This window comes from Prionailurus bengalensis, chromosome D4 (genome assembly GCF_016509475.1).
Source record: "Prionailurus bengalensis isolate Pbe53 chromosome D4, Fcat_Pben_1.1_paternal_pri, whole genome shotgun sequence".
Taxonomy (NCBI): Eukaryota; Metazoa; Chordata; class Mammalia; order Carnivora; family Felidae; genus Prionailurus; species Prionailurus bengalensis.
In genome coordinates, this window is record NC_057359.1 from 21,015,546 (window position 1) to 21,038,968 (window position 23,423).

The window sequence follows — 23,423 nt, forward strand, 5'->3', positions numbered from 1 at the left end:
AATCGCAATATGCTGGGCTGTTCTGGATCTGCTTCAGCCTCATCTTGTGCTGCTGCTGCTCCCTTTCTTTCCCTTGTCCCGTTTGTTGAATATGAATGCCCCACATGGGTGCCACAGGCCGATCCTTTTTGGGATGTTGTCGCCCTTTTCCCTGCCTCTCTCTCCTTTGTAAGACTCATTTCACCCTCAGTTACTCAGGGAAACAGAGACCTCTGTTAAGCATTTTTAAATGCCCTGCATTTTGTATTTTTTCAGTGTCTGTTTCATTTGCTAGATTATGGGCTCTGTAAATCCTGTCTTGTTTCACTCCTCTTTTTCTCAGACTGTGTCTGACACAGTGCCTGGTAGGATAGCAGAGCGGTATTGAGAACTGTGGAATTAACCTGGTTCACATGCGGCTCTTTCCTCAAAGACTTCAGCCAGAAGGGATTTCTTCCGTCCTCACTCTTGCATATCTAGGGCTCTCTTGTGTACCACCTCGATGCCCCATGCTGTCTGTTACCACGTTTGTTTCCATTTGGTCTTTGCTTTTCCTACGTTATAAACACTGGAGTCCAGATCAGTTCAGCATTCTCTGCTGTTTCTACCACAGCTGCTAGCTTAGAGTAGGAGTGAATGGATGAGCTGGTATCTGAAAATGTCTTGTTGAATTTCCTAAGTTTGTGGTGCTGTGGGAATTCATATTGTTCCTATTCTGAAGTTATCTTTCATCCTCCATCTTTCCTTTTGTGGTATGTTTTGTGGTTATAAATCTCTTCTATCCTTCCACAGCCACTCAAGTATAATCAGTGGCAAGAAAGGGGTGGAGGGCAGAAATGCACTGGCATGTCTTGACCTCCTGTCTGGTATTTATCACAGCTTTCCTAGAAATGCCCTTGATAGGTCCTTGCTGCCTTGCAAATAAAGTTCAGGCTCTTTAGTGTGGCATTCAGGACCTTCCATGGTCTGACCTCATGAGCCCTTTCTGTCCTTATTTTCCACTCTGTTTTTTATTTCACGCATCCTGTGCTCTAGCTTAATGGTTTTCAGTTCTGCCTGTACATTAGAATCACCTGGGGAGCTGTAAAATAATATACTGAAGCATGGGTTCTACCCTCCAAGAGCATGAGTTCATTGGTCTAGGGTGAGGCCTGGGCGTTGGTGTTTGTGAAGGATCCACTTGTAATGCTAGTGTAAAGTCAGGCCTGGAAATCCTTGACCAGCTCAGTGTTTCCCACAAAATGTGATCCGTTCTAAGAGCTTTGAGAGGAAAGGGTTCCGCAGACAGGTCTGATCAATGCCGTGTGTTTTCTGTCCTCCTTTCCAAAGTTTTGTGACTAAACACTATCAAATGAAAGGTCTGAGATGTCCCAACAGCAAAGGAACCTGTTTCACTTTGTTTGAGCTCCGTGAGGTCATCTGGTCAGGGAGTGCTTTATGTGTACAACACTTGTTAATAACATCTGCCAAACTCCGTGTGGAACCTGCTTTGGGCGATGCTGCTTCCAGCCATATCTCCCCGCTCTCAAGTCCGTTCTTTATTTGTCCTTTAATCATCTCATCCAGAGCAGATCCACGTCCCATCCCAGGCTTCTCTTTTAGACCCCCCCCCCCCATTTTACCTTCTTCAGCACTTCTTGTTTCTCAGATTCCTCTCCATATACTTTTATGTTTGCTTCTGTCTCCCCCTCCTGCACTGTGAACTCTATGACAGCAGGAACTTACTTGTCTTGTTCACCCCCGTGTCTCTTTTCAGCACCTAAAATAGCTCTGACAAATAGTAGGTGCCTAACAAATATTTGTTGAATGGACAGAAAGGCAGCCATACATTTGTGGGTTTGGCTTTTTCTAAGGTACACGTTTAAATGTTTAAACTGCCTGCACAATTTAATTAAAAGCAGCTTGAAATACATTTGAAAAGTAACTAGGGATACTGGAGCAAAAGGGGATGGTAGGAGTTTCCTGTACTTTTAATTTTCTCAACCTGTCTAGTAAAGTATTAGAAAGGAAAAGAAAGAGGGGCGCCCGGGTGGCTCAGTCGGTTGAGTTTCCGGCTTTGGCTCAGGTCACATTCTCACAGTTCGTGAGTTCGAGCCCCGTGTCGGACTCTGTGCTGATAGCTCAGAGCCTGGAGCCTGCTTCGGGTTCTGTGTCTCCTTCTCTCTCTGCCCCTCTCCCACTCTCTCTCTCTCTCTCTCTCTGTCAAAAATAAACATTAAAAAAAATTTTTTTTTAAAGATATGAGCCTGACTGTAGAGATAATGCTATTTTTCTGAATATAGAGAGACAACAGTCTGTGGGACTCCTTTTTTTTTTTTTTTTTAAATTTCTTAACCAGCCTACCACTGTGGCTTCTCCCAGCCTGTGGGGTTCACACCTATGTGAGTCATTACGAGAGTTTGGGTGAGGAGTCATTGAGTGATGGTGGACTTCTGTGTGGGATACATTGCAGGAAGTCCAAAGAACACACAAAATGTGTCAGGAGTTAGTAGGTTCTAGGGGAACAACATCCCCCCTCCAGTGAGAGTATTCAAACAGGCTTGTCAGGGAAGGTGGGGAGGGGATTTGCATATTTGAAACTATGCATGGATCCCTAGGATTTCTGGCCCTTGTTTGGAAGGCATTCCAATGGTGCGTTCTCTGTATGAGCCCTCATGCTGGGGCTGTGACCCTGGCTCCCCAAGCTTGGCTCTGACTGTCCTCCTTCTGGGTGGGATCGGCATGTGTGGACGGCACTGCACGTGTGGGAGGGTGCGTGTGACCCGCTATGCGCTGATTACCAGGAACTGTTCCTTTACTTCCTTGGAGAGCATGGCTGCCAGTGCCTGGCTCGGGCTGGGCCCTTCCTTGGACTGTAAGAGTTATCACACTGTTTTACTCTGAAGATACCATTGTGGAGATCTAACCTAACTCCGCGTACGAGGTGCTCCCCCACTGTGCTGTCTAACAAATAGCCTAGTTCAGCTGGGTGAGGTGATCAGTCTGGTGTGAGTAATCTCAGGAGGGAGCTTTGAGTGGCATCGCCTTTATTGTATTTCTCAAATACCTTTTAAAACACATATCCTGCTAAGGTTTTGGAATGGAAGTTTTAGTCACTTATCAGCCAGGAATTGTCCAGAGTGGATTTGCATTTCCTCTTGTCACCCACCGAGATTACTTATTATTCTTTTTGAGCAGCGCGGCATCCTGAATGCCAGAAAAGATGTGTGTTGGGAAGGTAAACAAACCAAATCAGAGTATAAGCAGGACCTCCAGATGGATACTCCTTTCTGGGTGAAATGCTCCTGACTATTCTCAACTTTAGTGTGCTTGCCAGAGATTTGAGGAGATCCCGCCACCTGACTCAACTGCGGTTGCTTCTGTCCACTCAGCAGATCCTCGTGAGTGCCTTCTGCTCGCTCCTCAAGGTGGCTGCAGACCGAGATCTCTGCCTTCCCTGAGCCTGCGGTCCGCCTGCAGACCGCACCCAGAGAGCCTTGCTGCTCAGGGTGCGGCCTGTAGACCCGCAGCGCCTGTGTCTCTTTGCAGTTTGTTAGAAGTGTAGATGGTCAGGCCTCACTCCAGCCTGGATTTTAACAAGATTCCTGGGTGATTAGTATGCACATTAAAGTTTGAGGAGCACGGCTCTCCTGCATGTAAACAAAAACATGTGAGATGATTTCAGATGATTATAAATGCAGTGAAGAAAGGGCTGTAGTGGGCCAGAGAATGACTGGGAGAAGGAATCAGAGGATGGGGAGTGATGATGCCTGAGGTATCTTTGGGCTGAGACAGAAAAGGTGAGTCGGCAGCGAGTCCTGGGACTTTCAGGCACCGGGTCTCTCCCTCATCCTTGCATGGGTTATTCACCCCCATCTTGGGGATGCTATTCTTTTCTGCTCTAGCCAGGTAGAGGCCCATGGATTCACTTGCCTGCTCTGCCTGGACCCGGCTGGTAGTGGGGGTGTTTGGCCGAGCAGTATGAGTGCAAACAGCAGAGGAGTGCATCCTGGTTCTGATAGGAACTGGCTGTTTATCAAGGCAAGAAAAGAGTCTAAGGGGCTAGAAGGGTATCTTGACAGTGATGGCTTCAGAGACTTGAGATTTTATATGATTGGGAGGGGTGAGGGGAAGCCAGTAGAGGCCGTGCTAGAATTGAAAGGATGAGAGAAAAAGAAATGCCGAAGAACGTAGATATAGACAGATTTTATGCAAAATGGAGGTAAAGAAAACAGACCAGGAAGCCTTAAGTCTAACGTAAGAGGATAGACTGAGAAGCAGAGCATGGCTCTCAGTGTATGAAAGGCGGTTTATTGCTTTCGTGGAGGTACATATCCTTGACGAGAACTTGAAGAGCCATTAATATTTTTATTTGTCTTGCTGGTTTTATTCCAGTATCCAAAGTTTCCCACATACCGTTTAATCACATAGATTATGTTGGGAAAACTCAAGGTAAATGATACTCACCTACCACGGGCACAAGGAATATTTGTCCCCTTATATTATCACTAAGTATGAAAACGCTTACTTGTAAATCGACTTACGAAGGCATTTGTATGTTTATGTCAGTAGGAAACAGTAAGGTGAAAAGACAGCGCGTGTGAGAGAGAGATTGATTTGGAAACAGGGAAAGAGAAAAATCAGAAAGTAGCAGGCAGGTCTTTGCTATGACACACTGACATGAGTGTCATAGGACTCAGAGTAATCAGGTTCTCTGACCAGCACCACCGTGTTCCATGAAGGCTAAAGTTAAGCCCACCAGAGAGGTCATTTTCTCTTCCCACTCCTGACATCCCACTTTTCCCTCCCATCTTTTTCCCCCATTTTCCCTGCCGCTCCCCTCTGGTGGAATGGAACATAATCACGATAACATTGGTTACAGTGTTTTTCAGACTTGAGAGCCGAAATGATTTGACCTTGTAGGAGTAATTGGATGTCTGGCACAACGATCATTGTTCTTAACCTTGATAATACATCACTCTCAACGCTCGGAGTAGTATTTAAACACAATAACGAGAGCCCAGAAGGTGTAGTAAGGATAATAGGCAACTGTCTGGATTTCCCTTAAAGACCTAGAAAGCTCAAGAGATGAGAGGAAAGGGCACTTTTTTCTAATCATTGCAAAAAAGCTTCAATAAAATACAGCCTTGCCTTTAGGGACAGATTGGAGTAGTTTTCATGAAACACAGGCATACCGCCATACTCTTCAGGAAAGGCATTGTCCTGAGTATTCTTGTACTGGTGCCACAAATGGTAGCACCCATATATCTTGTTAGGACAAACAAATGAGGTACTTCATTGTATGCAATTAACTGAACAACATACTGGGTACTTTATAGCATACTTAGCGCTCAGTAAATTAGCATAAATATGAGTTCAAAGCACAAAGCAGATTGACACCGCTTTGCGGTATTGTTGTCAGTAGAATCATTGCTTTAGTTCAACTCCCTGGGGGAGGCGGAGGTTGGGTGGTGGCTAAAAATTAGTTGAATATTGGCACTTTCATATCGTTCAAGGGAAGACTAATTGGGTACTCCAAGATAGTACCTCTTTCTTGTTAGAGGAAGCGGGATGATGACAGCTTTTAAAAGTCTTAATACTTGCACCAAAAAAAAAAAAAAAAAAAAAAAAAAAAAAGTCTTAGTTTGAATCAGCCCTTTATGGAAACTGATAGATGTTTTATTAACTTGATTCTTACAACAGTATCACTTCATTTATTGCTCTATTAAGCAATATAAAATATTTTGTGCAAAATAAGTACGTGAACTAAAATAAAACTTAGCCGTCTAGTTTACCAGCTTGCCAGCAATGTGGACAGCACCTTTGATCTAGATCTCTATGCCTTATTCCAATCTGGCTTTTCTTTTTTTAATCCATAAAATTAGTTTTGTCCATTATATGTTCTTTCTTTCGTACGTAAAGTTCAGTTTTGATGACAAGATCAAACCTGGATTGTCGGTTTAGAGAAATAGTCCTACTTGAGTATTTTTCCTTATGTTTAGTCTGGATTTTTAGTCATTCGGAAAGACTTTCTCATTAGTCCTCTGACTTTTTAATCTCGGGGCAAGCAGGATCAGTTCCCGAAGTTAGGCCATTTCTTAGAACATTTGGAACAGATCAATGAACAAATGAAGATAATTGATTTTCTGATTGAAATAAAAAATTACAATCTTTGGTTCTGGGTGAAGGAGAGGCTTGCAAGATTATTTGTACATACTCCAGAAAGGATTTCAGATGGAATAAGAAGAATGTTTTCGTCACTTTTTAGAAGTGTTTTATATAATTGGTGAATGTATGTTCCTGATAAAAACTTAAAAAAAACGGAGTCTCTCTTGAAAATGTTTTTGGCGAAGAAACCTGTGTAGAAAGCAAATTAATTGTGAAATGTTATTCTTCAAGAATGTTTTTCTGAAACTATAATTCGTTGTGTTTTGTTGTTGTTTTCTGATTGGGCTGCTAAAATGGTTTCTTAGTAATGTTTTGTTATTCTGTTTTATTTCAACGGTACTGGGTAGTAGTATGGCTCCTATTTTGATGAGAGACTAAAACTCCAAGAAATGTTTTTTTAAGCCAATAATTGCTTCTGATACATCTCTTTGATTACTAAAATAAAGTTATCTGTACTTTCTTTCAAGCTTATTATGTCATAAAAATAAAATTTGTTTAATTTTTTAAGGAAATCATCTAGGCGGAAGTAATCTAAATAAAAATTAGATTTTTATTATGTTACAACTATTTGAGGGGATGTAATTCAATTCAAGGGTAGGCTTAGCCAGTTTTTTTGTCTTACTTAAATGACTAATGTCATTTGTTGTAAGTGATAAAGAAAATATGTATTTGATACTGTGTTCTCCAGGATTTGTTACTTTTTTAATCTAATGACTGAAATGTGGCATTCTTTTCAATGCCTGATGTTGCTTTCCCATGTTGCAAGGTAGTTAATACATCTTCCGATAGTAACTGAGTTGGAGTGTGAAGGCAAAAGGGATGAAAGCTTTTTGCCTGTTCTTCTGTTCCATTACTAACTAGTTATAGTTAGTTAGACTGTCAGCATTCATGTGCCAAGTGCTGATTGCGCAGCCAAGGTATTTTCATAGAATGCCCTTTTCTAAAATATTTTGCCCAATTTGTTGGTTTTGTGTGCATGTGTGGGGGGGGGGTGGTCATTTGTTGGTTCTTTTTACTGGAGGGTGGCATAAAGGTGGGAAATTACAGGGGCAGTTCATAGAATGGTAGTGAATTGAGAGAAGGAAAATACATGTAAAACTTATTTTTAAATGACCGTCTTGATGGCCAGAAGAAGACATAATATAGAAGTATCAAAGATTATTAATGGATTTCACAAATTATGGCTGTGAAAACAAATGATTTTGTCTTGTTTTGGCACAATCGTCCTTTCACTGGGGCCATTAATGCCATTTTGGAATATCGTGGGCATCTACAGACAATAGTCTGGCAGTGTCCGTAAGGCCTCGAATACCACGAGAACAGAGCCAGCAGCCCTGACAGCAGTATTTCAGAATCTTGCCTGTTGAAATGGGTTATCTGTGAATGTACTTGCTCAGGGAAGCATGAGCCACATCACCTATCAATCTGATTGGAAGCTGCAGCCCTGGCGTAGGCTGATGGATAGCAGATTAGAGCCCTGATTAACCATGTGATTCGAAGACTGGGGATATATTGTCTAAGCAAGATTCATCAGACGCAATCAGAATTTCAAGTGGTCAGATGAAATTCAAATGTGTATTGTGGCTTTTCCTCCCCTAGTGCTTTTCCTCCTAGGTTGCCTTTTTTTTTTTCCCTCTCTTTCCCCAAAGCTGAAAAATACTTCTTTGATGAATCTGCTCCTTACCCTAAAGCTGTCTGTCTGTTATTCATCAGAAAGCAGGTCGCAGTTCAGTGAGCAGAAGAAAAGATTTTAATAGAAGCTGTGCCAAGGGCTGTAATGCATCATTTTAGGGCCCTAATTACATTACAATGACAAATATCAATGGTGACAACAGCAATAACCTACATCCTTTAATGGCTGTGCTGGAAAAGGAGTTTGGGCCCCTCGCCATTAGATTAGACTCAGTTTCAAAACACAGGCCATTAGAAGTGTGTGTCCACAGTATTATTGGCTGATCACTGAAGCCCAGTGGAAAGGCCTGTAAATAAATGATGCCTCCCTAAAGCTGGGTCCTGTGGGACAAAAGAGACAAAATTAGTTGACCATGGAAGCAGCAGTGTTTCCGAGGCAACTTTAGCTTTCAAAGTGAGGAATGACCTGCTTAATTTTATGAAATCACACACACATCCCCTCCCCCCCCCCCCCCCCCCCCGCTGCCAATTAGCCTGACCATGAAAAATCCATTGGCATGACAACTTAAAGAAATTAAGAAGTCTTTTGAACAAAAGGAGACCTATAGGGAAAAAGTTTGGAAGATCCTTCCCTTTTTCTGTTATGTATGTTAAATATACGGGAATAAATGAACTTTTTAAATTTATTCTTAAGAATACTCAATGTGCTGTTTTTCCTCCCAAAGTTGCTCAGACTTAAAATAGCCTGGGTCCAAAATTGAAGAGGCCAAATAAATACCTTTTGGTCTTTATTTTGCCTGATGGGTAAGTTTCCTTAGAGTAGTTTTTATTGCCTAGATTATGTAGGCAAACTAAAGAACTCAGTTTTCTTATGTGCCCACACATTTTTAAACCCTCCTAGCAAGGGACTATTTTATTTATGTAAACAACATAATGAGGAAAATATGCTTGGCAGATGGTTCTAAGCATTAGAATCATCAGTTTGGTCTGCCCCAAAGTGTCTCATTATCTTTTATTCTCTCCCCCTCCACCTCTCCCTACAAAAAGCTTAACAACCAAATGCCTTTGAGATGCAATGCTTTCGGTCTGGTGAATGCTACTCTATTTTCTCAGCTCACACAGGAATTTCACCCCATAACCACTGTGGTATGTCCGTCCAGGTGGAGAGTGGTTTGGTGATTCCCATTGCAGCTTTTCATGGTGGTTTAAGCATTCTTAAAGGGTAGCTAAATGCTCCATGGGGCCAGTGCAGTAAATTAAATCAGGTCAGCGCAGTTGGGTCCTCATTCACTGCTGCATATTGGTGCTGGGTTTTTGTCCATCCTGTTAGGAATGCAGGCTGGGGTGGAAAGCTTAGGTTTGAAACTTCCTTCATGGTGAATTTGTGTTTTCTCTTGGCTGGCAGAGTTTTTAAGGTGCTGGCATTTAAAAGATTGCATAGCTGCAAAGTCAAAAGGGTTGCTGATGAAAGAAGGAAACCTAGATTGCACAAGTAGAGTGTCGCTGTCATTCTGGTAATGACTTCGCAAGAAAAAGAGCATTTTTGTCCTCTTATAAAATGAGAAACTGACCCTGGATGGAATGTATTTTAAGAATGTCTCAGGAATAGTAATTGCTTTACATTTTCTGCCTCTCAACACTTCTCTCCTGTCCTTCACCCCACCCTGTTATTAAAATATAAGCTATTTTGCATATATGTGTATACAAAAACCCTGTGCTTACATGTCCCATACCGAAGTGTATAAGGAGCCATCTGATAATACAAATTAAGATGAACATGAGTGAAGCTCTGGGTAAATTTTTAAAGAAAAGTTGGCGGGGGGGGGTATGTCTTTTTTTTTTAATTACTGTAGTATCCTATTGATAGAAAATTTCTATACTTAAATTATTAGAGATTAGACTATATTACCAGATATTGCTGGAACTTCACAGCTCCATAGTATAGGAATAATTAACGTTCACAAGGTTAGTTTTCATATACATACAAATTGCTTTCTGCTAAGTCTAGGAAAATTTTACTGTGTTCTACACTTCTGCACAGTGAAAGCCCAGGCGGCGGGACACATTTGGAAATTTTCATGATTGGCGAAAATACACTATTTCCCAACAATTTATAACTAAGGATCTGAATTAATCAACTTAACTGACTTGGTTGGGTGCTATTCTTTTGGGAGGTTGGGGACTTGAAGCAAAGACCACAGCTGTAGAAATCCAATGAGTTACTAACTGAGAGAAATTGGGATGGAGGGAAGAATGTATCTTTACTATCAAAACTCTAAAAACTCAAGGTTTTATGAATAAACACATCCGAATGAACAAGGGTCTTATTGAAGACTTTTGAAAACTGATTCCCAGTCATGAAAATCAAATTCCTTTTTATGTTGTCCTGGTGCTTGAAGGTTGACTTTTTAAGATGAATGCTGGTTAATAAATCGTGCTATTAATGTGGCACTGTTGTCACTGCCTCCTTTTAATGGGCTCGCTGATGAGAGTTTTCCTCTTCCTTAGGAAATACGCCAGGCAGAATATAAAGTGTGTTTTAATATCATCCTGTTAATATTTCGGGAATGTGTAACCAGCTGACTGTTCTGTTTATTGCTTTCCTTTCCTTTTTATTTTATTTTTTATTTTTATTTTTATACAGGCAGAGATTGTCAAGAGGCTGAATGCTATCTGTGCACAAGTCATTCCCTTCCTGTCCCAAGAGGTAAGGCAGTTGGTTTGAGGCGCTGGGCTAGAAGGTGCCATTTTAGTGGTTTTGCAGAAAAGAGATTGTGGAACTGTCTCTTTGGCCTTGTCAGTCTCTTGGTGTTTGTATGGCACATTTCTAAGATACAGTGTTCACATTCCAACTTCTACATCTTATTAACATTCAGCGGAATATAATTGTGTTCATATAATGGAACATTTTCTAATGTGTGAAGCAAAATCCAATTGTTAAAATGTGTTGCTGTCATTGGACGATATAGTGTTGCTCAGAATTATGACTGGTTTTCATAATGGCATCTAATAGGGTAGATTGAAAAATCGCCCAGAAGGGCTTGTCCTACATTTTTGTCACCGGGCATTAAGAGCCGGCGGAAGACCTGTCCGTAGAAAGTGCTTTCCGTAGCAGACAAACTAATGTAACTTTTGGCCGGCTGCTTTACAAAAGTTACTTCTTACCCGATGAAGTCTTAGCAACGTGTGTGCACTTGGAAAAAGACGCACGGGATGGGCTCCGTGGGCTCCGTGCTCTGGGTACCGCAGCCTTCATGCATGGCCACGGCCTGTTGGATGGCTCACACGCTTCCTCTTGCTCACCACCGTGGAAGTGCACGCTGTCCGCAGACACGCTTGTGTGGGAACAAGAAGGTGCATTTCTAGTGCACGGTGGCTTCCTTGTGGCTTTTTTCCCCTCCTCTGGTTTGCTCGCTGGCTTTTGGTAGTTAGCAAAGTTGAGGTGAAAGTGCTAGAAAGAGATCACTTTCGCTTCGAGATTACTGAATCCTTCATCTGCTCGGGTCAGCTCAGCCATCAGAAGGCAAGGAGCTACCTCATGGACTGTCTGCATGTCTCGCAGCCACTGAGCTTTGTGCCGTGGGCTAGGAGCACTGTCCCACCCTTCACTTCTCCAGATGTGTTGTGGCGTTGCTGTCCAGGAGAGCGGTCCCTCTGCCTGCCCACCAGTGGGCCCGTGCTGATGTTAGCGTGCAGCGGGCATTTGCGCATGGGCGTGTATCATATATACGTGGATTCCTCTGCGACTTCTTACTTGGTTTGAACTAGGTTAGACCTCGGTAACCATGGGTACCTTTCATCGGATACGTATCCCACGGAGGTGCTCAACGTTCACATACCGTGGACCTGAGTTAATATCCTGATTTCAAATGCTCTGCTGGACCACAAACAACAAAGGATGAGTTGTCTTTCTCCCCCTTTCGCTGTGACCACAAAACCACTGCCCGCTATATCCCCGTTTACCTATTTCTTCTCAGGATTTGCTTTTGTGACTGGATTGGGTGGAGTGGGAGGCAGAGTCAAGAGGCCTGTTTGCATTTCTTTAGGAAGCAGAGTCAGACCAGTGCGGGAGGCCACTCTGCCTCGTGGTGGGGGAGGAGAAGGATGTGTAACCCACAGAGCTGCAGCCACGCTGAGGTCTTCCACCCCAAGGTAGAGGGGAGAGTTTGAACTATGCCTGAGGTACTATTAGACTTGAGGCCTTTGCAGGCATACACCCCCATGTAGAATCACTGGTAGAGCTTATTCCCGAGGCCTTTTTGCAGGATCTGTGGGCTTATACACGGCCGTGGAAGGAGGTCGTGGGGGTGTTGGTGGAGCTCATTTGCAAAAAGGTTGCTTTCCCATATGAGTTACGTTGTTTGTGTGAGCGGGCCCAGCAGGAAGGGAGTGTGTAATTGTAGTGGTTCTGAGCAAGACTGGGCTGGAATCACTTGGCCAAGGAAGTGGGACCCTGCAGAGGAAAGCCATGGGGAGCTACTCACAACTCCTTTTCTCTGCTTTAGCTGGGGAGACAGCATCATGATCTCACCACTTACTGTTTATTTCCCCGAAACTTTTCACATTTCTTGGTTGAAATCCTTGACTTGTGTGTAATGAATGACGTGTGTTATAATTTTCGAATCCTAATTCTGTGTATATCTTTTCTTTTGCTTACTTTGGACTTAATTGGCTCCTCTCTTTTCAGTTCCTTACGGTGTGTGTCTATCTTTTCATGTGTGGGCCACAGACACGTTTGTTCCTGTCTAACCCAGGCCTCTCTGATGTTTTGTGTCTGAACACTGCCCACCTTGTCTCATCTTCTGGGCATTCTGCGAGCATCAGACTCCTCGCTTCTGTCCCGAGGCCAGATGGACCGTAATCTGGAGGGAGGGGAAGAGGCAGGTTATTAGAGGAAGATGAATTCTATTTCCTGTCTCTTCAGAGGCATGGAAAATCACTCTTGCATGGCTGCGAGCGTCACTCGGTGCCAGGACTGAAGGCTCTTAATCTGATCTTTTAACACCGGCTCTCTGTGTGACAGTCTCACTGCCAAAACGGCAGCTGTGGCATTAGAATTTATTTTAAAACGTTTTTATTTAAAAATTAAATGATTGTATTTAGAAAAAAAGAAAAACATTCCCTGAAGACTAGTACATAAGCTACAGGACAGTAGCTGAAAGGATTTTTTTGGAGTTTGACAGGAACAAGAGGTAAATTCACATACTTTGAGAAGTCTGTTTTTAATTTAGCCCCCACATGCTCATTAGTGTACCTGCTTAATATTTATTGCTTGTGGCTAGTGTACCCCATCTTCTAAAATTTAAAAACACACGTATAATACTGAATGGCAGTTATTAAATACATTTAGTTTTAACTGCAAGACTTTTTTTCATTTTTTAAATTTTTTTATTTTTTATAATTTTTCTTTAATGTTTATTTATTTTTGACAGAGAGCCAGAGCGTGAGCCGGGGAGGGGCAGAGAGAGAGGGAGACACAGAATCCGAAGCAGGCTCCAGGCTCTGAGCTGTCAGCACAGAGCCCGACACAGGGCTCGAACTCACAGACCTTGAGATCATGACCTGAGCCGAAGTCGGATGCTCAACTGACTGAGCCACCCAGGCGCCCCTGCAAGACTTTTTTTTTAGAAATGAGTTGCATAATTGTAGTTCAGAAGCACTTGAAACGTGTCTACATATCGCAGGAAACAATCACAGAAAAAAAACATTTTCCTGTTAGATTTCACAAAAACATTTTTTAGAGTTACAGCCAATGTATATTTTAACGATGTGCTTGTTGCAATCATATACGACTACTTCCGAAGTCCCAGACATTAGACAAAGATATTGCCAACTTTTGTCATTAAAGTGAGTCACTATCACATAAAAGTTCTAAAAATTTTCTAAGAGCCTTAATACCAGAATTTAAGGAAAGCTTATGAGTGAGTCCTCACTTGTCTGAAGCTGTTTTTTTCTCCCACTTTCTTTTGGCTCTTAGGAATGGGTAGGACTGATCTCTGTTCTCCAGCCTACAAGTTTTTTCTTTAAAAGGCAGACCTCAGTGTAGTAAGTAGGAAGTTCTTCTTTCTCCCGCTTTGGGTCTCATTTGCAGGGGAGGAGCTATAAATAATCAACTCCCCATTGGCAGTTCCATAAGCAGGAGATGCCAGAATGATGACACTTGGATCTGGGTTGAGTCCTGGACTCCCTGTTACAAATTGCAAGGCTTACTCTAACCAAGTAAAGCTGGGTGACCTTTAGCCAGTGGTTCGCCTCTCTAAGCCTCAGTTTCCTTATCTGTACATGAGGTTAATAATAGCCTGGGCAGCATGCCGTCACCGCGAGGATTACTTGGGATTACCCACGTTCAGCTTAGCACACCATAACCCCTCCTGCTGTTGGGCGGCAGTAGGGATCGGTGCAGCGGAGCAGCAAAGCTCTGAGTTTCCTTTTTGAGAAGACCTGGAACCAAGCCTCCCCCACCCCTCCACCCCCCCACCCCCCCCACCGTTTAGTCATTGCCTTTTGGAAGAATGAATTAGTTATCTTCCTCTCCAATGTCCTTCTTAGAGAGGAAAAGAAATGTAAATTAAAACCGAACCCAGGGCTGTCACCTAGCTAAAAATCTCAGTGAGGCATATTAGGTAGCCCCGAGGGTAATTCCCTTCTAGCTCCAAAAATTAATTTTCCAGTTTAGCAACACCCGAATCTTCTCAGCCAGCAAGCAAAGATCCAAACGGAGTTTAACCTGTAGACTCACCTCCAGAGACGCAGTGGTCTTGGACGGGGTCTGTATTTCACCTGCGAAGCTATCTAGAAAAACAAACTTGTCAGTCAGAAGCTATGGTCAAAATACCTGGTTGCTTAGCTGAAGTTAGTTTTGTTCTTATGAGTAGCTTATGGGTGGACTCTGTCTTCATCAGTGATTTCAGGAGCTATCTTGTAGACCTGTAGATCTTACGGGGCCTCAGCAACATTGAAAGATGCTAGTAAATTCGGACTCCCTTTCGGTGCCCGTTCTCTCAACCCCCGTTTCTTGTTTCTTGAGTTACTTAAGTGGGAGCAGAACTGCTTAGAAGGCTGGTGGAGGACCCCTGTGGACTCGTCCTCTCCAAGCTGAGGCGAAGTCATGGCGGGGCCCGGCTTTGGGGCTTGGGCTTACCAGCAACTGGCTGTTTCTGCCCTTGTGTGTGAAAATTTTGATTTAGTAAATGAAATAAAGAATTTAAATCATTCTTTTGACCACATTTGACAAGAGTTCTCTGGTCATTGGAAATTTTAGGGTATAAAAGGGAAATTAAGAGTGAAATTTTTCAACCTTTTATTTTTATTCTTCTCTTTACCTAGGGAAAAGAGACCATTCCAAGTTGAATGCTTTCTGGTGCAAATTTAATTTTAACTCATAACTTGGTTTTTATTACCCTGTTAGCTTATCTAATGAGTAGAACCAAATAGTGTTTTCCTCTAGAATTCTGTAGATTTATTTGGTTGCCCATTGCACTTAAATAGTAGAAAATAGTATACAATTACATAATAGTGATAATACATGTTGATTTAAATTCCAATTCCAAAAGGCAAGAATAGCCATGATGCATCAATTTCTATTTTGGACATGCCATAAATTTGGTCCTTTTGATTTAATGGAAAACATACCCCTTCTATAATATGAGATAGGAGTGTTTCTCAAATGCTGTCTTGTTGGTACCTGGGTTAATAGGGGACTGAATTACTCTGAACCACATTTTGCATGTATAGAATAATTGTAAAATGGAAGTTGAAAAATGTGATCAGTCACTTTCATATTGCGCCTCAGGGAGGAAATGAACAAAATACAGTGGTTACATGCACTGGTGGCAGTGTTCTCGCCTCATAATGGCACCAGGTTAACTCATCTTATTGCTTGTTAACTTTGTAAGGAATCAGTGGCTTGTGATAACATGGTTTGATGTAGGTGAGCTTGGCTGAAATCACCAGAGATCCCCTGATAAGTATGTGACACCCGTAAGACCATCTTCAGAGATCGTTCATTAAATGCCAGCAGCCTTCACAGGACATGTCTGCTTTCCAGTCAGGGCTGTTTTGTCAGTGCTGGTAACTTGTTACGACAGTGCTGTATATATAAGGAATGTTCAAAAATGACTAATCTGCCTAGATTGGGACTTTGGATTTTGTCTCGCTTTCTGATTACTCACATCGGACAGCCTTTCGTTTAAAATCTGTTTTGTTTGTTTTTCCTTCCTCACAATACTGAATGAGGCATCAGGGATTATAATGCTGTCCCGTGTTCCACGGTTTGACCAGTTGGCTCGTTCTGTGTGACCATGCATTTTGGTGACAGTTGGATGTCTGGTGAGATCCTTATGGTGGCATTATGGCCTGCTTGCCCTCAGCAAGTAAATGATTCCCAGGAGGGAGAACTTTTCTGCAGGTGTCCACGTCAGCCTCCTTTCAAAGGCAACAGTGCCAAGCTCTATATCTGTGTGTGTCTAAAAAAATTAAGGTGCATTTGAGAAACCTCATTTCTTTGACTTTCAGGTAGGTAGTGATTGGGTTGTTACTGGAGCTAAGCTTTATAATACTTTAAATAGAGCTTGTAATGTCTAATATAGGAGCCAAAGCCATATGTAGCTATTTAGATTTAAATTAAAATTAATCAAAGTTAAATAAGGTTACAAATTAAGTTTCCCAGTCACATTAGCCCTATTTCATGTGCTCAGTATCCATCTGTATGTGGCTAGTGGGTACCATGTTATTAGCACAGATTTAAAATGTTTCCAACATTGCAGAAAGTTCCGGTGGAAAATACGGACTGTCGAACTTATTGGACAGGTCCGTGAAGAATGCTCTGTCCTCATGTGGCTGAGAACAGAGAAGGTTAGGCTAAATGGTCAGTAGGAAAAAGCCTTGGGCAGCATTTCCCAAGCTTTAATCCCAGGTTCCACAGCCAAAATTGTTTGGAAAACCCTGCATGTATATTCACTCTCTTTGAGATTCGCAGCTCAGGGAAGATCTGCCATTCACCAGGTATTAGCCAAATTAAACAGGTGTTTCAAGTAATGCCTGATTTCTTGTGGGACTAACATTTCTTGGGCTACCATTGAGGAAAGGCTGATTTGAAGTTAAAGCTTATTTGTGCTAGTAAACTTGGTAGAGTTGCTGAAAAGGCCCAGTAGGATTTTAGCCTGACTTTACTGGATACGGAGTGACCCTTTCACTCAGATTTGACCCCTTTAGCCATACCTGGACTATTCTTTCTTGTCACCTAGGACGTGACCAGAGGCGTGGTCAGAGGATAAGTGGCCTAGAGCCAGTGGCCTGGAGATGTTTAACCTGGAGTAGAGAAAGTGAGAACATCCATTATGTCGTTTTCATGACTTTGAAGTGCACTCCAGGGGAGGAGAATGTAGAGGCAACATTGGGTCCCCTGGGAAGAAGTTCTGGAGGGAGAGATTTCTAATGAGTGTTAGAGCCCATTATCCCCAAGTGGGAGAAGCTTGTGCATGAGGTAGTGAGGTCCCTTCCAGAGGATATGATGAAGCAGAGACTGCTTGTTGGGTGTGACAGAGGAAACGCTTTTGGGTTGTGGTTGATACTTGTGACACTACCACCCGGATGCCCTCCGCCGGGGCAGCATTTGGAAATCTGTAGGCATTTGGGAAAGGGCGTCGGTTTGTTGTTACAGTGCCTGGGGCACTACAGCCTTCTGGGTCCATGATTTCTGAAGGCCTTTTCTAGTTCTGATTGAGTGGCTTTCTCTGTACATGTGGCTAATGAGTCTCATGAGCGGGAGGGGCATTTGGTCCAAGTTCGGGTTTCTCTTTCACCCTGGAGAATTGCTTTAGCCTTGTACCTGTTCTCCCTCCTGTCTGGTTCACCTCCCTGTCATCCAGCTTCATTACTGTTCTTTACTATCCCGGGTCCATCTTCCTAAAGAGCAGAACTGATAGCACTCAGCTGCTTTAAGATTTTTAACCAGAATAAAGTCCAAGTTTTTTTGCATGTCAGGCAAAGCCTGGCAGCGTTTTGGGCTCCTCCCACCTTACAGATTTCCCTGGGGGTTCGGTAGGGTATGCCCGTACTGTCCTCACGTGACTCTGGGTGCTGGCCTCGTCTCTTTCTGTGGATGCCTCTTCCACCTGAAAGTTTTGCACCTGTGTCTTGCCAGGCCCAAGAAGGCTTTCAAAATCCTACCTTAACGTTTGTCTCTCCCAACTTTTCCCTTAACCCTACTCTTCTCTTGCAGCCACACGTTCATTCTCTTCCTTGACAGAGAAACTCCTTTCTCCTTCAGGGACTTTGCCCATGCTCTTCTCTCTGCCTGGGGTTCTTTTCTCCTTGCTTCCCCCTCAGAACTCCTGCACATCCTTCACGTCTCGGTTCCATAGGGAATCTTCCCTCAGCCCTAAGATCCCACGAGATATTTCCCCACTAAGTGATTGCATAGCATCCTGTAATTTTCGTCATGGAAATTACTCTCCGGTTGTAATCACCAAGCTCCATGTTACTCATTCACCAAGTGTCTCGTTCATGACTCTTGTCTCAGTGCCTGCCACAGTTGCCTGGTGCGCAGTAGGTTCTTAATAAAGAATTGAATGAGTGAATAAGAAAGCAAAGCCTTTCCCAATGCTCCAGGAAGTGTGCTAGGCATTCCTTCTACCCTGCTCTCCTGTGTTGTATAAGATGCTCCATGTCCGGGAGTTCTCCGAGCAGTAGTGGGGCCATTATCTCAGTTGCTCACTTTTGCATCTCCACGTGTCAGGAATGTCAGTGGTTCATTGGAAGAATCCTACTTCATTTTACACCTCTGCCTTTAACTCCCCACTACCCTTATTAGTAAGGGAGGTAAGGGAGGATGGGTGAGTATTAAAACAAAATTCTCAGTTGTAATGTAGAGGGTTTTTTTCTTGTTATTAGAAGGGCTACATCTATCGCCATACCCTAAAGTATTGGCCTGGCGGGCATTGTCATTGTAGTCTCTTCCCAAAAACATACGTTAAATATCTATCGTACACATCTCCGTGGTTTGTTAAGGTCTGTTTCTCAGCAGGCCTTGTTGGACTTAGGACTTCTATTGTTTCAGTCTCTTTCTTGTTAAAAAAAGTTATCCTCAGTACTTTGCTGGACAAATGCAAAAAAAAAAAAAAATTATGATGAAAGTTAAGTAGGCAGGTGATTAATGTATCGAATTTCATTTTCGTGGCCTTCCCCTCCCCCCATCCATGCTGGTGTTCCTTAAATTACGGTATTTAATTGATATGTAACTTACACATCATTTGTCCTAAGTGTACAATTCAATGATTTTTAGTAAATTTAGAGTCACACAGCCATATCACATTATAGGTTTTGTTTTTTTAAGGATTTCTTTTCTAAAATTAAAAATCACAGTATTGTAAAGAATAAATAATTGGGCATTTTTTTTCTCTTGCAAATCCCAGTTAGAGTCCCCTCCCCGCCTTGCCTTAGACTTTATCGATGTATTTGCCTTAGCCTTTTATTTGGTGGTGCCTGTAGAAAGTTGCGATGGGAGCCCCCCTGTGAGTGAGCAGTTCGAGCAGTAAGAGGCCAGAGCGCTGATGCCTTCTGCAGGCCAGCCTGGGGCTGGAGGCACTGTCGTCACTTGTGGTGAGGTGGCAGAGGGGAAGCAGGCAGTGGGAGAGGAAAGGAGATGGCGGGTGGAGTGGGAGGAAGAGGGACAGATGGGGAAGGGGAAGAGAAGGGGAGGAGATGACACACAGAACGGGAAAGCCATCAGGATTCTAAGATGCGAACACTCGCTCTGTTTTCTGAGTCAGCTTATTTGTTGAAATTTGGAAACAGAAAACAAAATGCCACCTCTGGGTCAGTTTCTGAGGGTATCTGGGGCTTCTTCCTCCAGTGTTCCTTTTTTTTTCTTTTGTGATCGCTTGCCCCTTCTTTCCTGAGTTTTAATTTTCTCACCTTACCTGGTGTTATTACCATGTGGCTGAGTGGAGGTGTTTCTGGTGCTTTCAGAGCCATGGGGAGGAGGCACTCCTTGCCTTAGGGAGCTTCTGTTCAAAAGGTCCTTAAACAGCAGATGATTCACAGTTGTAAGCAGAAATAGGGAAGTAAGATCCCAAACGACAGGTAAAGTTCAGATGTGGTATTAGCCCATGGCCACTGTCAGGAGAGAAAACGAAGGAGCTGAATCATGACTTCCATTGTCATTTTAGCTTTTTAGTAAGAGTTTCTATAGGAGCATCAGATGTCAGTGTTACGGTTCACTGCTGTGTTTCTGGTTTTCTCAGTAAATGCACTTGATATTTTAATGCTGAGCCAGAAAGATATCCCTACTGCCTAAGGCATCTTTGCCCATCTTGGCAGTTGGAATCTAGTTTATGAAGCAAGAGTTGAACAGTCTTCGTGGTAGAAAGGCCCCTAAATAGATGTATTTTCTGCATATCTTCGAGAACTGTTCTTTGAATGCTTAACAAAAAGCAGATGACATTTCACTAATGTGGAAGTAGTTCAGTAATATACAGAAATTGCATAGAGTAAGCGCTTTAAAAGGCTTTTGTTGAGTGGATGGTTGCATGAGTGGAATGAATGATATGTGGTTGGTTGGATGTGTGTTCGCGTGGTCCTTTGGTTTTCAGTTTCTTGGACGTTCGGAGCAGCCGTTATTGAATGTTGGAAAGTAAAAGGTGGAAAATCCCATAATAGTTTCTGTCTGTATGCTCACTTTGAGTATGAGAAAAATCCCAGAGTCGTCTTACATGTTGTCTTTTTCTCTGTTTTCCAAGTACTGCTTTTTTCCCGACATTGACAACTGGATTGCTTTAAATCTAGACATGAGCTCTGTGCTGACTGGTTAACACACTGCTTAGTCTAGCTTCAAGGAAAAACTGCTGTTACTGGTCATTTTATTGAGTGTGCCTCTCTGTTCCTTCCTGTGTCTTTATAAATCTTTAGGACTTTCACTGTCTTCAAAGAAAGAAGGAAATCAATTATTTCACTTTGGCAGATATTTTATTCAACAGTAAGAGTGGATGGAGATATCTAGAAAGACTTTGGGATTGTAACTTAAGCCCTTGTTTTGAAACTCTTACAATTAAAAAAAAAATCAAAGGTACATAGTTTAATGTTCAGAGTTTAGTAAAATCTTAAAATGCAGTGATCTTTTGACAATTTTCTTTCCATTAGATTATAGGCATAAAGTATACATCTCCGTTAGGAAATCAAGGGTGAAAACACTACATGTGGATAACTAAGGCAGTTTCCTTTCCCACACCCTCCCCTTAACCCTACACAGCTGGGAGGTGGAAATATTGGTCACCCTAGTTAATCTCAGTATCTGCATCTTTGAGAGTTTTGGAATGTAGTACCAGGTAGCCCAAGGGAAATTTCATATATAATGGATGGCTTACCTCTTTGTATGTATTATGACAATAGGTTAGCTAAGCTTCCTGTGCATTTCAGCTACGTTTCTCACCTGGGGTCCCACAGGACCAGATTCTCCCTAGCCATGCAGAGGAGTGCCTGTTTCGTAGCACAGTCTTTTTGGCTCTTCATTCACTAAAGCTAGTTGAAAATAGTCCAGAGGAGACCTGTTCGAGTGTGTAGATACTAGAGTGTTGCAGTGCATTTGGTGGAGAATAGTATTTATATTTGGGGGTACTTGTGCAAGCACTCGTGAATGTCCAGATGCAAGCGAGCGCCTCGTGCAGACACTCCTGTTCTACTTAATTTTTCTTAATATTACAAAACTTACCAATACCCTGGTCCTGCTCCTTCTCTTTAGAACTGAACCATGGCTAGACGGAGTGATTTTCCTCTACTTTCCATCCTGTTTTCCAAAAGAAAAATAACACACTTGTAGGTTTTAGTTTTTCTATCGCAGGTGAAAGCAACCCCTGAAGTCCTTAAACTTGACTGCTAGTCAAAGCTATGTACATTTTTAATCTCTTTTATAAATATGCAGCCCTTCACGACAGAAATTAAAACGTGAACACTTTTCACATTTCCAGAAGATAAACGTTTAATTCTAAGTGGCCTTCTAGTCCTTACTGTAACAAATACCAGGAGAAATTTTAAAAATAAGTACTGCTAGGAAATATTTTCAGACTTTTTATGTAGAGGGCAGAGAAAAGGGGGCACAAAGAAAGCAGGTGGGACGGGGTGTGTTTTGTTTGTCAGCGCCAGTGGGAGACGTTGGGTCACAGTGCACCTCTGACGTCAGAGGGAAGTCGAAGCTGCTTCTATCCGTAGTAGGGGCGCAATCAGATGCCCTGTTCCTGTGGTTCCTTCTCCGCAGTAGAGACCCAACTTGCCCTAGACATCCAGTCAGCCGCCCCCACGGGGCTTCTATGTGAAGTATGGAGACCCCTAAAGCCTGTTTTGCATGTAATTGAAGTTAGAGGACGCGTTAGGAAAAGCTGTTCTTGACTGACTAGAAAGCAAATAATTGTATTCTGTTTCTGATCTTCATTTATAGCACCAGCAACAAGTGGTGCAGGCTGTGGAACGGGCCAAGCAGGTGACCATGGCCGAACTGAACGCCATCATTGGGGTACGTGGCCTTTCCATTTTAGCTCTGATCTTAGTGTGTGTCATCAGCTCGCTTGCTCTCTCTTTTTAAATTTTGTGCCATCAAAAGGGCAAAAGGCAATAGAGGACCACAAAGTGGAATTAAGCACTTTGCCTTCTGTCTCGTGAAATTGGATGGCTGCCTCAGAAACTTTGGATCACATTCTCACCAGTTCCAGTGGACATGTTCGCAGAAATTCTCCCCAAGGAGCCTGGGTAGTTCTTTTTTCATAATATTTCTTACCTTTGCAATCAGTTCCTGTTGCTGGGCTAGGCCTGAAAAAAAGATGGAGATTGCCCTGATGTTAAAATGACCTGATTGATTTCTTTGATCTTTCCACAAATATAGACTAATACCATTTTAGGTGAAATAAATTGTACGGTTTTTTTTTTGTTTTTTTGTTTTTTTTTTTAATCTCCCTGCTCCTCTTCCTCCCCTGTGATGAGTGGTTCTTAAGGGCTTGTGGCCATTTGTGTTAGGAATAGTAGGTGAAAGGTGCACCTTTAGGCAGAATCCGTGGCCCCGTTAGAAAACCCTTCCTGGCGAATGTAGCATTAATGTTGCATAGAAATCCTACTGGAATTCATGAGTTTGGACAGTCACTCCGACTCCACTTAGATTTTTGTTCTCTCGGATTAAGGTAACAAATAATAAACAAGGTGCTACAACATAAGGGATAGTAAAGGTGAAACTCTTAGCTGAAAAGCGCACAGTATCCATCTCTATTTATGCAGCTGGTACAAGCCTTTCCTTAGATTATTCTAATGAAGACAATACAACTATACTTTCCTCTCTCTGCCCCCTCCCAAATACTTCTTTTGTGTATAGGTTATACACAAAAGTCTTTTCTCTTTTTTTTCCCCTCAGTGTATCAAACACACTTTGAAATGCTAATTATTCCATTTACTTTCATTAAAATTCAAATTGCTGAGTGAAGATGCGGATAAGGGTCGCCTGATAATCAATCTGGAGTGAAGATATTGCTTCAATTATGCCTCTGTCTTTTAACAAGGAAATCAGAACTCTGGGCTCACTGGCGATGGTGGTGGAACACTAGTCCGATTGGAGCTTGTTTTTTAATGGCCTATTTTGAGCTCTTACCTTGTGTCCCTCTGACCACAAGAAAATACGGGTAGTAAAT

General features: G+C 42.6%; 1 protein-coding gene across 9 annotated transcripts in view; it reads left to right on the top strand.

The window, feature by feature from the left end:
* Nucleotides 1-23,423, top strand: part of LOC122474997 (transducin-like enhancer protein 4) — a 142,038-nt gene that overhangs the window by 24,303 nt on the left and 94,312 nt on the right. For 5 of the 9 annotated variants that reach the window (XR_006295065.1, XM_043566515.1, XM_043566516.1 and 2 more), the window contains exons 5-6: nt 10,403-10,465; nt 22,190-22,264. Coding sequence is in view for 8 of the 9 variants with exons in the window: in XM_043566515.1 (XP_043422450.1) it covers nt 10,403-10,465; nt 22,190-22,264 (138 nt within the window). In the remaining variant the exon portion in view is untranslated. The remainder of the gene's footprint in view (nt 1-10,402; nt 10,466-22,189; nt 22,265-23,423) is intronic. The other 4 variants (XM_043566520.1, XM_043566521.1, XM_043566522.1 and 1 more) reach the window with 1 other exon arrangement.